Source organism: Schistocerca piceifrons, chromosome 9 (genome assembly GCF_021461385.2).
Source record: "Schistocerca piceifrons isolate TAMUIC-IGC-003096 chromosome 9, iqSchPice1.1, whole genome shotgun sequence".
In the NCBI taxonomy this organism is placed as follows: domain Eukaryota; kingdom Metazoa; phylum Arthropoda; class Insecta; order Orthoptera; family Acrididae; genus Schistocerca; species Schistocerca piceifrons.
This window is the reverse complement of record NC_060146.1, coordinates 40,942,870-40,956,882: the sequence shown is the minus strand read 5'-3', so window position 1 is coordinate 40,956,882 and position 14,013 is coordinate 40,942,870. Positions and strand designations below refer to the sequence as shown.

Below are 14,013 nucleotides of genomic sequence, written 5' to 3'. Positions count from 1 at the left end.
AAAAATCTAGTCGATTGCTGTGCTTCATTTCTGACTGTATCACTATTAGGCATAAGAATAATACGAATATAAACATGACACGATATGTATATTCTTCCGCGTTTGCTGCTGTCTCACTCTAGTTTCGTAGTTTATTAGGCAGACAGGATTTAAATGAGATAGCAGCAAACACGAAACAATACATGGCAAAATGTTTATATTCATATTATTCTTATGGTGAAGAGAATACTGCATGTGATTCACAATTCATAGAAGTTCCTATTAGCAACCATCTCTTCTCACAGGTATGAAAAAATCAGAACGTAGAGTTGGCCATATTGACAAACATCGCAAACAGTCTTGCCAGTCGGATTTTCGTAGTACATTGAAATGCTGCTACATTCGAAGATGAACAATACGGAATTTGTATTTACTTCGTCGGATAATGTATGAAAATGTAGTGGTCGAAATTCAGGCCGGAGAAAAAAAGCTCGTCTTCCACCTTTTTTTTAAATTTATTTACTGATGCAGAGGATTTGATGCCAGTATTTATCTTTGTGCCTGCCAAGCATGCCTGTGTAGCGCTACATATATTCGACTGCAGAAGTTAGTTGTGGCGGCACCCACCAACATTTTTCAGAACTTCCGCTTGCTTTGCACTCGATTCTAAGCCGCAGGCGGTTTTTTGGATTACAAAAACCGGAAAAAAAGTGCGGCTTAGATTCGAGTAAATACGGTACTTCATACTCCACATGCCGCTTAATCCTGTGTGGCAGGAGGTACTTAAGATAGCCATAACTGATGCCCTTCTTGTGTACCACTTGCAAATGGTGTATGGGTAGAATGACTGTCGGTAAATCTCTGCGTTACCTCTAATTTCTGAAATTTTCCTGTCGTGGACATTTTGTGACATGTATGTAGGAGGAAGTAGTGTGTTGTCTAAGTCATCTCAGAAAGTGCTGTCAAATTTCAATAGTAGACCTGTCTGTGATGCACAACACCCCCCTTATAATATCCGTCACTGGAGTTTGCTGAGCGTCTAGATGATGCTCTCACATGAAGTAGACAATCTTGTGATGAAAGGTGTCACTCTTTATTTGATATCTCGATATCTCTCTCTCTCTCTCTCTCTCTCTCTCTCTCTCTCTCTCTCTCTGTCTGTCTGTCTCTCTCTCTCCTCCCCCCCCCCCCCCCTCCCGCCCACAGTCCTATCTGGTATGGATCCCCTGTGCGATGAACAATACTGAAGAATAAGTCTAACAAGCACTTTGTAAGCCACTGCCTCCACAGATGAGTTACATTTCCTGAAGATTCTTCCTATGAATCTCCTCTTGCAACTGCTTTTCTTCCAATTTGTTGTACATGGACATTCAACTTGAGATCACTCTGGATAATCCTCCCACATATTTTACAATAGATACTGTTTTCAGCAATTTGTCTTGAGTTATATAGTCATACAATAATAGATTTCTTTTCCTATGTATGCCCAATATGTTATATTTATTTACACGCACAGTCAATTGCCAGGGCTGGCGCCATTTATCAATCCTCTGTAGGTTCATTCTGCAAATCGATACTGTTTTCTGGCTTTGCTACTTTCGTACAGACAACCTCATCATCTGCTAACAATCTTAAAATGCTTTCTACTAGATCATTTATATACTTTGTTAACAGTAACAGTCTGATCATATTCAATTAGGGTACTCCAGAAATTACGTATATGTCAGTCAGGTTTTTTTTCCTGCTAAAAGCAATATGTTGAGTTCTATATGGAAGGAAGTCTGGAACCAGATTCAAATCTGGTCTAACTCTTGGTAAGTTCATTCCTCTCCTAAACGGCAGTGCGGGGTGGTGTCAAATGCCTTCCTGAAGTCACAGAACATGGCATCAACCTGAGCGCAATTGTCTACAGCACTGTGAAGCTCACAGAACAACAGGAAGACTTAGAGTTTTGCAAGAGCTCTTTTTGTAGAATCCATTAGTTTTTATTTTCTTGGTTCTATATTGTAGCTTTGAAGCATAATCACCACACTTTCTCAAAAGTATTTTGAGCTGGAGTGTGTAGCTTTACTTCACCACATAACCAAGTTAGATCCCACTGTGGGCGAGTCTATGGCCAGCTGTCTGGAGTAATATATATTAAAAGACTCTGAGCATTGCTGTTTTAATACTATACAATTTCAATGAAATAAGGAAAGAAACAGACTGTGCAGTTAGCAACTGAAGTAACAGTATCAACTAAAACTTATGACAAAACGGTGTCTTACCAGGTTGATGGGGCCCCTCGCCTTTATGGCAGGTGGTGGAGGTGGGGCCTGTGCCTGTGGGGGCGGCTGCTGGTGCTGCGGCCCCTCAGGCAACCTGGGGAGGGGTGGGGGCGTGGCCTGCTGCTGGTCTTCTCCCAGTCCCGGCACAGCACCGGGGCTGCTGTCGTCCGGTACAGCCTCCTGTTGTCTGTTCGGAGAATTGCACTTGTAACCACCAATGTCAAGCGGTATAGGAAAACATGATATACACAACTAATATACAACCTAATACGCATTCTTTAGCATTCAACATTTCCCGCTTCCTTTGCATTGTCTTTTAGTTTCATATCATTATTTATCTATTTTGATTGCAGAAAAATAATCTCTTATTTATAACTTCCGTCAAACAGTTGAAGAAACTAATAACATCAATCAGTAAAAAGCATATATAGGAAATGTATTGTCCACATCACTAAGATCTCGATTTTCCTAAAAAGATATTAGTCTTGTGAAAGTCACATTTACTGAAAAATTAACACAATAATAAAAGTTCAAAGTTATGTGGATAAATATCAAAGCCCTTAATAACTTGAGAAATTATTAATGATAACAAATGAAAGATTCACAAATAAAGTTTCATCAGTAAAATTGAGATACTAATGAAAATTATTACTGTGATTAAGAATTAAAGTAAACTGTAATATACAGTTTGCTGTGAAATCAACTGAATTGTAAAAAAGGATGTATTAATTGTAACAAAAAAGTTTACATTCCTTGTCAAAAAGTTACAGAGTTACCGTGTCTGCAACTGTATAGTCAGTTGATGGCAGTATTGGGTTTGCAGTACTTGCCTCTTTCATGTGTTAAGATTGTCCAAATTGAACTCAAATTTGTATGCAAGTCAGACAGAATTAGTGACTGAAAATAAGTGTAATTACTACTTACTCCTAGAAAAAAGTAATTATAAGTTAGAAGAAAACTGTGTCATGTTATTTCTTTCAGTGAAGAACCCCACCCAGCATTGAAATTGTTATTGTTCTTATGATATCCTTATCATTATTGGCATGTGGTGATATGCTTTGGGTTATCTTGTCAAAAAATTCACTTGCTGAATTAAGTCTGTAACTATATTTAATTTTTGGTAATATAGTGGTGAGATGAAGGATTACATTAGGCACCCAAGTTAATGTTATAGACATTTACTTTGCTGATTTTAGCATCTAATCACATCAAACTGATAGCATGCTGCTGCATCAAAAAGAATGAACAGTATTTCATGAAAAACTGCCAGATTTGTGGAGGAGAACACAGACCAAACACATACGCTAACATTCAACAAGAATCTTCTGCTTTTACAGGAAGTGTGAAATCGTTATTAGCCGATTCATATGTGCCAAGGTATGAGGGGTAGTCAAATGGAACCTGTGCACCAGCCACAGTGGGGCCACTACAAGTGCCCACCACATGAATGATGATATTTACCCTACTGCAAGATAACAAACAATTCCTACTTTGTGGGGTGCGGTTGGCCACTGAGATCCAACAACCACACCCACTCTAGCACTTCCTCATCCAACTCCAACCAACATCCACTCATATCTTTCTTCAGGTTGCCTTATGTAGCGCCACCATTTTGAGCCCAAGGGCAAACAGAAAAGCTAACTGTGAAAACATCCCACATCTCTCCTGCCAAAGAAATCCAAAGCTGTTGACAGACATTCCAGTAACGGTCTTCAATTGCAGGGACTCTACACATCCATTTCCTTGAGCATGGAATTGCAATCAATGCACAGTGTTACAAAGACACTTCACAGAAACTGTGATGTGCAGGAAGTCCAAATATTGTTAAACAGAATGATCCTGTCCACCCCCACATTGACTATCAGCTGAAGGCCACGCTTCAGCAATTTCATTGGGAGACACTGCAACATCCTTTGTACAGCCCAAATTGTTCACCATGTGATTTTCACATCTTTGGTGACCTGAAGAAAGACACACATGGATGTTGGTTTCAGTTTGATGAGCAAGTGCAAGAGTGGATCTGTCAGCGGCCGAGCACACTCTACAAAACAGGACTTTATGGTCTCATCCCAGTGGGCTAAATATCTTAACAAGTGTAATGAGTACTTTTGAATAGAAATTCCATGGTCCCATTGTAGTGGGTATTCAGTTTTCATTTGTCTGCTCCTTATATGAGGTCTACTCAAAAAATTCTGGAAAATTCGTAATTTCGCGCCAATGGGGGAGCAAAATGCCATTGGCATCCCTAACCACAACTGTGTTTAATGTGTAAATGCCAGAAGTTTCACTGTTTTATGTCTGTTCTTTATTGTTCAGTGCTGTATTGAGTAGAACATTGTGTCGCACAATATGCGAATTTCGAGATGGCAGAGTTGGAGAGCAATGCATCTGAATTAAATCGTGCATGAAACTGAAGGAAACCTTTACAAGGGGACACCAAATGATCCAAGAATGTAGTCTACAGTTATGATGTTGAGACCAAGGTTCAATCTTGACAATTATGAAAGGTTCACCAAGACCAAAAGATGCTCATCAGGTCGGGTCAAATGTCAAAGCCATGCTGATTGTTTACTTTGACTTTGAAGGATCAGTTCATCATGAATTCATGCCACAGGGAGAAACCATTAATCAATGGCACTATCTGGATGTGTTGTGAGTCTGTCAGAAAATGTGAGAAGTAATGGTCTGAAATATTGCAAGACAATTCATAGCGCTTGCATCATGCTAATGCACCTGCACATTAATCCCTACTGGTGCATGACTGTTGGACAAAAAAAAACTAAATCACTCTGCTTCCTCATCCTCGTTATTCTCCAGATCTGGCCCCTGCAGACTTTCTTTCATTTCCAAAGTTAAAAACTCTGCTGAAAGGACAGAGATTTGCAACAATAGACGAGACGAAAGAAATTTTCCACATGGCACTTTGCGCGATCCAATAATAAGCATACCAAGACTGCTTCTGGAAGTGGAAACAACATTGGGAGCAGTGTATCGATTGCAGAGGAGAGTATTTCAAAGGAGACCATGCAGTAAGTAAAAGGTAAGTATAGAAACAATTTGTGGACAAAGTTATAGTATTTTTTGAGCAGACCTCGTACATTTACATTTTCGAATGACAACATTTGAAGGAATGCTATTGGAAGTAGTATAAGGTACTTAAAATCATTTAAGTACACTAAAGAAGCACTATACAATTCTAATTTAGGCATGCATTAAGGAACATTTACTTTCACAGTCTCAGTTGTATGACAAACTGATGGATGACTAAATTTTGCCGTGTATGATTATCATCTTTAGATCTGAGAATTCACTATTGTTGAATGGTCGAAAGGGACAGAAGGCTGATGGCTGAGGTGAAATAGAAATGATGGAATGGGATAGAAATGTAGCACAAGCAATAAAAATTTCATACTTTAGGAAAACGAGAGAGACCAACAGTCCTAATATTACACTAGATAATGGAAGCAATACTTACAAAAAATCAAGACACATTTATAAGATTTGTCAATCCAGAAAAAATGTTTGACAATATAAAGTAGTTCAAGATGCTCGAAATTCTCATAAAAATAAGTATACACTCCAGGCAGCAATGCATAATAAACAAAAGAACAAGAACCAAGAGGAAACAATATGAATAGAATGCCAAGAGAGAATTCCTTAGATTAAAAATGGCTTAATTAAGGGATGCATTCCTCCTCATCTGTTGTTCAACATGTATATCAAAGTGGCAACAAGGAAAGAAGAAGATATTTAGGAGTGGGAATGAAATTCATAATGAAAGGGTGTCATTGACAGGTTTCAATCATGAGACTGCTGTCCTCCATGAAAATGAGGAACTAGAGATCTGCAGAGGCAAAAAATATAAACGAAGATAGAAGTTGGAATGTACAGAACAAATAACTGAGGACACTGGGCATTTTTAGTGCTACCCTGCTTGTGAGGTGAAAATAGGGAGGAAAGGAGGTCATGACAGACTAATGCCACATGACACATGGCTCACACGCAAAAAGGTATACAGTTTTTTAAGTTCAAAATTTAGATTCAATGTCGGTAACTGCAGTAGCAGAAATGCGACAATCCCACCCGTACCTCAAGGTGGTCAGACTGTCGTCTGCTGAGCCCTGATGCTGGTGGAGCGCCGTCTGCCTGGGTGGTGGTGGCGGCGTGGGCTTCGCCTGCGGCACCGTCGGCTTAGGCGGCAGCGCCGGCTTCGGAGTGGAAGGCTGCTGCAGAGTCGCCGCTGCGGTTACCGACGCAGAGGTAGGGGCAGACTCTGGTGTGCCGGTCAGAGGTGTCGAGGTCCCCTGTGGTGGACTCAGCACCAACATCTGCTGTAGAAATGCATTGCATGGCTGAACAATTAAAAAGATACATACCTCAGGCTGTCTAAATGTGCGTTTTCAGTGTGTTTACATCTGTCCAACTTCCTTGCATACTAGGTGCGTGAGGCCACTGAACAAAGAGGCAAGGGAGCCCAGACAATGGTGCAACCTCATGCAAACCTGGCATTTCATAACATGGACCAGTGTATGTAGATGCACATGCCTCTCCATCCCAGGTGTGGACAAATGCAACACTCTTGTGCCTCTCCGTGATTATGTTTGTTTCATGCTTTACTTCACAGTTCTTAGAAATTGACAGAAAGTCACTGAGTAAAACAGAAGTGATTTCTGACTTTCCCCGAGGTGGTGACAACCCTCTGTTGTTTCTTTTCTATATAAATGATTTTAGAGACAATCTGAACAGCCATCTTAGCTTGTTTGCAGACTATGCTGTTGTTTGTTGACTAGTAAAGTCATCAGAAGGCAAAATAAATTGCAAAGCAATTTAGATAAGACATCTGTATGATGCAAGAATGGCAACTGACCCTAAATAATGAAAAGTGTGAAGTCATCCACACGAGTGCTGAAAAGAATCTGTTGAACTTCAGTTACACGATAAATCAGTCAAATCTAAAAGCCATAAATTCAACTAAATACCTCGGAATTACAATTATGAACAACTTAAAGTGGAAAGAACACCTAGAAAATGTTGTGGGGAAGGCAAAAGAAAGACACTGTTTTATTGGCAGAGCACTGAAGGAACAGCCTGCACTACACTTGTCCATCCTCTTTCGGAATACTGCTCTCCAGTCTAGGATCGTAACCACACAGGATTAACAGGGTACATCAAGAATGTTCAAAGAATAGCAGTGCCAGGTAGTTAAATATGATTTGCAGAGTATCCATGTAGATGCTGATGTACTTTACTAGGCATCTCAGTTGAAAGACTGTTTCCCCAGATGCATTCAAATTTATCTGTTTGATTGCCAAGTGGTCCAACAAGAAACATTTAGAACTTGACTGACTTATTGTGCATTTATTTGTTTGTGGGAATTCTGTGGGTTTCAGAAGCAGAATGAAAGACAATGACTGTCTACAATTCCTCATAAATAAGTACAAACTAGAAACAATAAAGGTAAATGTGAACAAAATAATAAGCCTTCATTCGTACCTTTGACGTCAATGTGTTTAAGTAATTCTGGCATCCTGGACGGGCAAAGATGTCCTGGTTTCTTTACAAGCCACTTGGATACACAAATATTTTGCACTGACAAGGGCAAGTAACTGAAATAGCTGTTTGCACTGCTGTATGGTAACCATACGTTTGCAGTCAAAAGACCTCTAACAGAGCTGGAAATTCCATCTCAATTCAAAATCTCCGATAGTAGCCAAACAGTTATAAACATTTGGGGGCTGAATACACTTGGCAAAATAAGACCCTCCACTGTCACAAAGACCTAGTCATGTGTCTGGTGCATACATAAACAGAAATGCATTATCCTTTCAGCACTTCCATTTCACATACTCCTAGAATGTCTTATGTTCAGAAGTAAACAAATTCTCATATTCATTGTCTACTGGAGGAAACTGAAGCCTCAAATAAGTGTGTGTTTTCATCCTATAGTTTAAAATCTTTTTCCAGGAATTTCAAGCAAGCCTGGAAAATGTTTATGACAATGTTTGATTCTGATTGGAACTTCAAACTGGAGTAATGATCCCTGCTAGAAGAAATTTGAAGTTTCAGAGGTAACCTTGTCAGCACTGCTATCATGTCTCTCTATTCTGAATGGTCCTTTGCTATCAGCGACGCATCACAATAAAGTATTACTCTGGAATAATGAGTACATTTATTAAACATATTATTTCTTGCTATCCTTTCTCTTTCATCAAGCTTACCCAACAGGTATTAACAATCTTAGTACTTACATTTGTTACTATTATTTTGTCATTTCTCAAAATATACTAGCTGCACCGACAGCTGCTACTAGCAAAGCAGGCATGTTTATCACCGGAACAACATGACGGTTTCACATATGTGCGAATGAAATCACGTATTTGTATATGTTGAGGGAGAGGTACGCACCTACACACACAGTGCAGGGTGCACAGCTGTAAATAAACCTTAACTATGTTTCCATTTTTCATCTGTTGTTATAGGTTATCGGTCTTGAACTGACTGCAGTGTAATTAGAAAGAACTACACCAGATGCATTTCACTTTTATTTACAAAGCATCTTCTGTGATATCCTGTAAATTGGACACACACACGTTTGTACATTTATTTTGTGATTCTTTTAGGTTAAAAACAGCATTTTATTTATGAAGTTGGTCTGCAAACTACTTACAATGTTTCTTTACATAGTCTACACCTTCCCCTCTTGCTAGCAGTGGTTGGTGTCAACAGGCTTCATTTCACATCTGCAGTTTTTTGCTTTTTGCATTATTTCCTATGCTGCGCTATTTATAATTGAATTTCTTAACTGTTTGTCATTCATCACTGCCACAGTATTTATGCCTAATTGTTTGTTATTGTTAATGTTGTGAGTGTTGCCAACCCATGAAATGATTGTGTGTGTGTGTGTGTGTGTGTGTGTGTGTGTGTGTGTGTGTGTGTGTGTGTGTGTGAGAGAGAGAGAGAGAGAGAGAGAGAGAGAGATAGAGAGAGAGAAATTGTCTTGTATGTAGATAGAGTGACAAGGGAGGAGGGGGGGGGGGGCGACAGGGATGGCCTGGGCAGTGATTATGGGACAAATCTGGTAGTGGCAAATAGAGCCTGTGGTTATACTTTTTGTACTTTTAATGTTATATTACGTGGTCAACCAGTTTTAAGAGTGTGTGGTTTGGCAAGTTGATCTGATCATTTATGAGTTGTTTCTCTTCTGTTATGGTTTTCTGGAAGTGATAGTTTTCTTGTAAGGTGAGGAGGTGTTTGTTGTTGTTCATGTTCTTATGATTTCCATGTCTGTGTCTCTGGTTGTAGTTTTATGTTGGTGTTGGTGTAAGTGTTCTGCAAAAGTTGAATGATTTGTCCTATACCTCCATGCTCTTACATGTTCATTGTTGCATTGGTGTCAAGTGTCCTCTTGGTTTGACCTATGTATCTTGCATCTCATGTATTCTATTTCAGTTGGTATATTCCTTATTTCTGATACAAATCAGTTTTTCCTATTGTTTTTGGAAAGTATTTCTGAATTGAGTTGGTTTTGTGTGCTATTTTTATGCCTTGGTTTTTGAAAATATTGGATATTCTGTGTGTGAATTTGTGGTTGTATGTCATTGTGTACCACCTTTTACTTTGTTTCTTTCACACCTTGTGTTGTTTCTATCCCTGTATTTTGTGTATTTGTTTGTGTGCTATTTTGTCCTTGTGTTGATGACAGTTGGGTATGTGTTGTTTCCTGTTTCTTGATTTAAATTCTATTTGTATCCACTGTTTGTGGCTATTTGTATTATAGTATTCATTCCTTTTTGTAATTGTCTGTACCTAATGATACGGGGTTTAGTCTGTGGAGCATGTATGCAAGTGCTGTCTGCTTTTGAGAATTAGAGTGTTGTGATGTCTCATGTATAAATGTGTCTGTTGTTGTCAGTCTTCGGTATATGGCAAATGTGTGTTGGCTGTTTCGAATCTTTATCGTGATGTCCAAGAAATTTAACTGTCTATTTTGCTCTTTCTCTATTGTAAAATGTATCTTATCATGAACAGAATTTATGTCTGTGTGTAACTGGTCAATTTTATTGTTTGGTTCATTATCAGGTACAAGATATCATCCATACATCTAATCCAGTATAGGATGTTGTACCTATTTGGCACTATTTTGTTAAATATAATATGTTCTACATGGTTCATAAATATGTTCGTTATGGTTCCAGACACTGGAGATCCCATTGGTAATCCTTCACTTTGTAAGTAGAATTCATTATTGAAATGACAATAATTCTGTTTTGTTATTAGCTCTAAAAGCCTGACTATTTCTTTGATGCATTCATGTGGAAGTGTACTGTGTGTCTTAAGATTTTGTTCTATAATGTTTATTGTTTCAGTTATTGGCATATTGGAATACATAGTATCTACATCAAATGACAGGAGGGTGGCTGTGTCTGGAACTTTTATGCCTTTTACGTACTGAATCAATTGTGTGGTGTTTCTTATAGTCCTGTCTTCTTGCAATTTGTAGTTTTCTGATCAGATTTTCAGTGTGTATCTTGCAAGTGGGTAAGTTGGAGCATTTCTATAATTCACAGTAGCTCTGACAGGGAGATCTTTCTTGTGTATCTTTGGTTGGCATCGGAGGGAAGGTGCATTGGAATTTGTTTGTATCAGTTTTCCTTTTTCATTGTTTTCTATTCTATGTTTAATGTCTTTTAGAGTGTTTCTCAGCTTCATTTGGAATCTGTCTGTTGGATATGATTTTAATGTTGAACTCTTGTGTCTTACTGATGTATTGCTCTTTATCCATGAGAAGCACTGCGTTTCCTTTATCTGCCTTTGTGATTATGGTGTTGTGTTTCTGTAGTTTCTTTCAAAGTTTTGTCATTGTAATAAAATCTGTATTGTTTCAGCAAAATGCCAAAAACTACAGATGTGAAATGAACCCTGTCAACACCAACCACTGCTAGCAAGAGGGGAAGGTGCAGATTATGTAAAGAAACGCCATAAGTAGCTTGCAGTCCAACTTCATAAAGAAAACGCTGTTTTTAACCTAAAAGAATCAAAAGATAAGTGGACAAACATGTGTATCCAGTTTACAGAATACCACAGAAGATGCTTTGTAAATAAAAGTGAAAAGCGTTTCGTGTAACTTTCTTTAATTACACTGCAGTCAGCTCAAGACAGATAACCTATAAGAACAGATGTTAACAGCTGCTGTGGAAGATGGCCACACATACAAATGTATTTCCATTTTTCATTTCACAACTCATGGTTTTGCCTCTTCTGATTTCAAAGAATTCCTCATCGTTTCTTCTTTGCTCAGCCACATTATATTTTGCCAACTGGGTTATGATGGTAAGCCCTTCTACTGTGAAGTCTTCTATTCTTTAATGGCGTTCAAGCCATTTTCTCTGGTTTAATCTTTGCTGATCCATTATGGATCGTGGGACGATGGCCGGCATGAACTACCTGATGCAATAATTTACCAACAGTCGTATGTATTGTCGAAATTTATTTTATTTTATTGCATCAAGATTTTCTCTTGTATTCTTTGACATTAGCGTTACATATTCAACTCTTAATTCTCTTCATAAAATATCTTTTCCTACACAGTCTCTTCTTTGACCCATTTCCCCTAATAAAAATCTTATAACAATAAATTGAAATCATCTCTGATGTGACCTGTACTACCATCAAGCAACACAGGAGTAACTTCTTATCTTGTAAAATGCCTCATTTCTCTAGTTTTCTGTGAATGGCACCACACACAGGATAAATGTACCTGGGGAGCTGTAGAGCTGATCGTTTGTGGCTGCACCGGCTGTATCTTTGTCGACGATGTCTGATAAATTGGAGATGGCTTCTGATGCTGCACTGACGTTGGTGCTACACTGCTGACTGGTTTCTGAAACACCCAAGTGATATATGAAACACTTGGATCATAGTCCACGAGAAAGAGCAAGGATATGACCTACCCAGTGCTTAAAAGTTGGTATTATAGCACATATTATTTAGCAACAAGCAAGTATGCAGCTTTAACTAAGGAAACTAATATAAGATGTGAAGCAAAAGAAAAAGCTTTAATTATTAAGTTAAAATTTGAATAGACTGGGTCCACATCGTACGTGAAATTTTTAAATGATCATACCGTTTTCGGCTGTTATAATATTATTTATTGGGATTGTGATTTTGACATTTTGTGATGTTCGTATACTGTGTGGCTGTTGTAACCCACTCAGTGATATAAAGCAGTGACATGCTGTGTAACAGTGGTTGAATGTTGTAGTGTGAATTCATCTGCTGTTCTGGATACTACGCACATTAGAAAACTGATGAAGTAACGACATAAATATCGAAGTTTAAATTTCATGTAGCAGACATGGTAAACGATCCAAAAAGCTAACCTTGTCAACACTGAGATAATGTGTGTGTCTCTTTTATGACCCTTCACTATCAGTGGTCCAAAACAAAGTATTAACTCTGAAATTATGAGTACAGTCACTAAACATCCCCCAGGCTGTGGCTAAGCCATGTCTCCGCAATATCCTTTCTTTCAGGAGTGCTAGTTCTGCAAGGTTCGCAGGAGAGCTTCTGTAAAGTTTGGAAGGTAGGAGACGAGGTACTGGCAGAAGTAAAGCTGTGAGTACCGGGCGTGAGTCGTGCTTCGGTAGCTCAGTTGGTAGAGCACTTGCCCACAAAAGGCAAAGGTCCCGAGTTCGAGTCTCGGTCGGGCACACAGTTTTAATCTGTCAGGAAGTTTCATATCAGTGCACACTCTGCTGCAGAGTGAAAATCTCATTCTGCATAATACTTATTGCTATCTTTATCTCTTTCATCAACCTTATATAGGAATTATCCAACAGGTATTAACAATCCCAATATTTGCATTTTTTTGTTTATTATCTTGCCATTTCTCAAAATATACTGGCTGCACAGACAGCTGGTGCTAGCAAAGTGGGCTTGTTGTGATCCATTTACAATATCTGCTACATGAAATTTAAACTTCGGTGTTTATATCATTATTTGACCATTTCCTAATGTGTATGGTGTATGGAGCAGCAGATAAATTCACACCACCACATGCAACTCCTCTTACACAGCATGTCACATCTTGATATTGTTCACTGGGTTACAGCAACCCAAAATACAAGAAAATTACATATTAAAATCGCAACACCAATATATAATGTTCTAACAGCCAAAAGAAGAGTGATTTCATTTGACAACTATTAATTATGTTAAAACTTGCATTTTCTGCAGGCAGCTACGCATGTGTAATAATGGCCTACAAATTATTTGCTTGTGTCCAAACTTTAGTCATGCTGAACCATATTTTATCTTCTTAATAGTTTATTTTACTTCTAATGCAATTCTGAATTTCTACAGTGCATTTTTTTATACATTGTCAAAGAACTCTAATGTGATCATTAAACAGTCCATATAATACGTGCAGCAACAGCATTAACTAATGATGACATATTATAAGCAAGAACTTCAGAAAGTAAGTTACATGTGTCGTCCCACACATAGACTTGTATGACTATAGTAATCCATCTTGCAGACACAGTTTTGCTGCAGTATGGATAATAGTGCATCATAATGAACAAGTAAAATCGTTGCAGCAACTGGAAACATACTCCAAAGATGAAGTATGTGGGACAGTATGATACTTGTGGACAAAACATCTAAATTGCACACTGGTTCACCATGAAATTCTGATGGTATTGAACAAACGCAATGCTGTGTCCTGTCACAGTGAAATAGTCCCAACAATTTGACAAAGGCCACAGAC

At 38.4% G+C, this 14,013-nt stretch overlaps 1 protein-coding gene and 1 non-coding gene across 4 annotated transcripts in view; one reads left to right on the top strand and one right to left on the bottom strand.

Moving 5' to 3' along the window:
• The window catches only part of LOC124716947 (apoptosis-stimulating of p53 protein 2-like), a 137,970-nt gene that overhangs the window by 38,005 nt on the left and 85,952 nt on the right, over nt 1-14,013 (bottom strand). For 2 of the 3 annotated variants that reach the window (XM_047243535.1, XM_047243537.1), the window contains 3 exons: nt 12,004-12,126; nt 6,336-6,577; nt 2,247-2,433 (listed from right to left, as the gene is read on the bottom strand). In XM_047243535.1, the coding sequence (XP_047099491.1) occupies nt 2,247-2,433; nt 6,336-6,577; nt 12,004-12,126 (552 nt within the window). The remainder of the gene's footprint in view (nt 1-2,246; nt 2,434-6,335; nt 6,578-12,003; nt 12,127-14,013) is intronic. The other variant, XM_047243536.1, reaches the window with a different exon arrangement.
• Trnal-caa lies at nt 12,882-12,956 on the top strand. The gene has a single exon. It is a non-coding gene; the product is annotated as a tRNA-Leu (tRNA).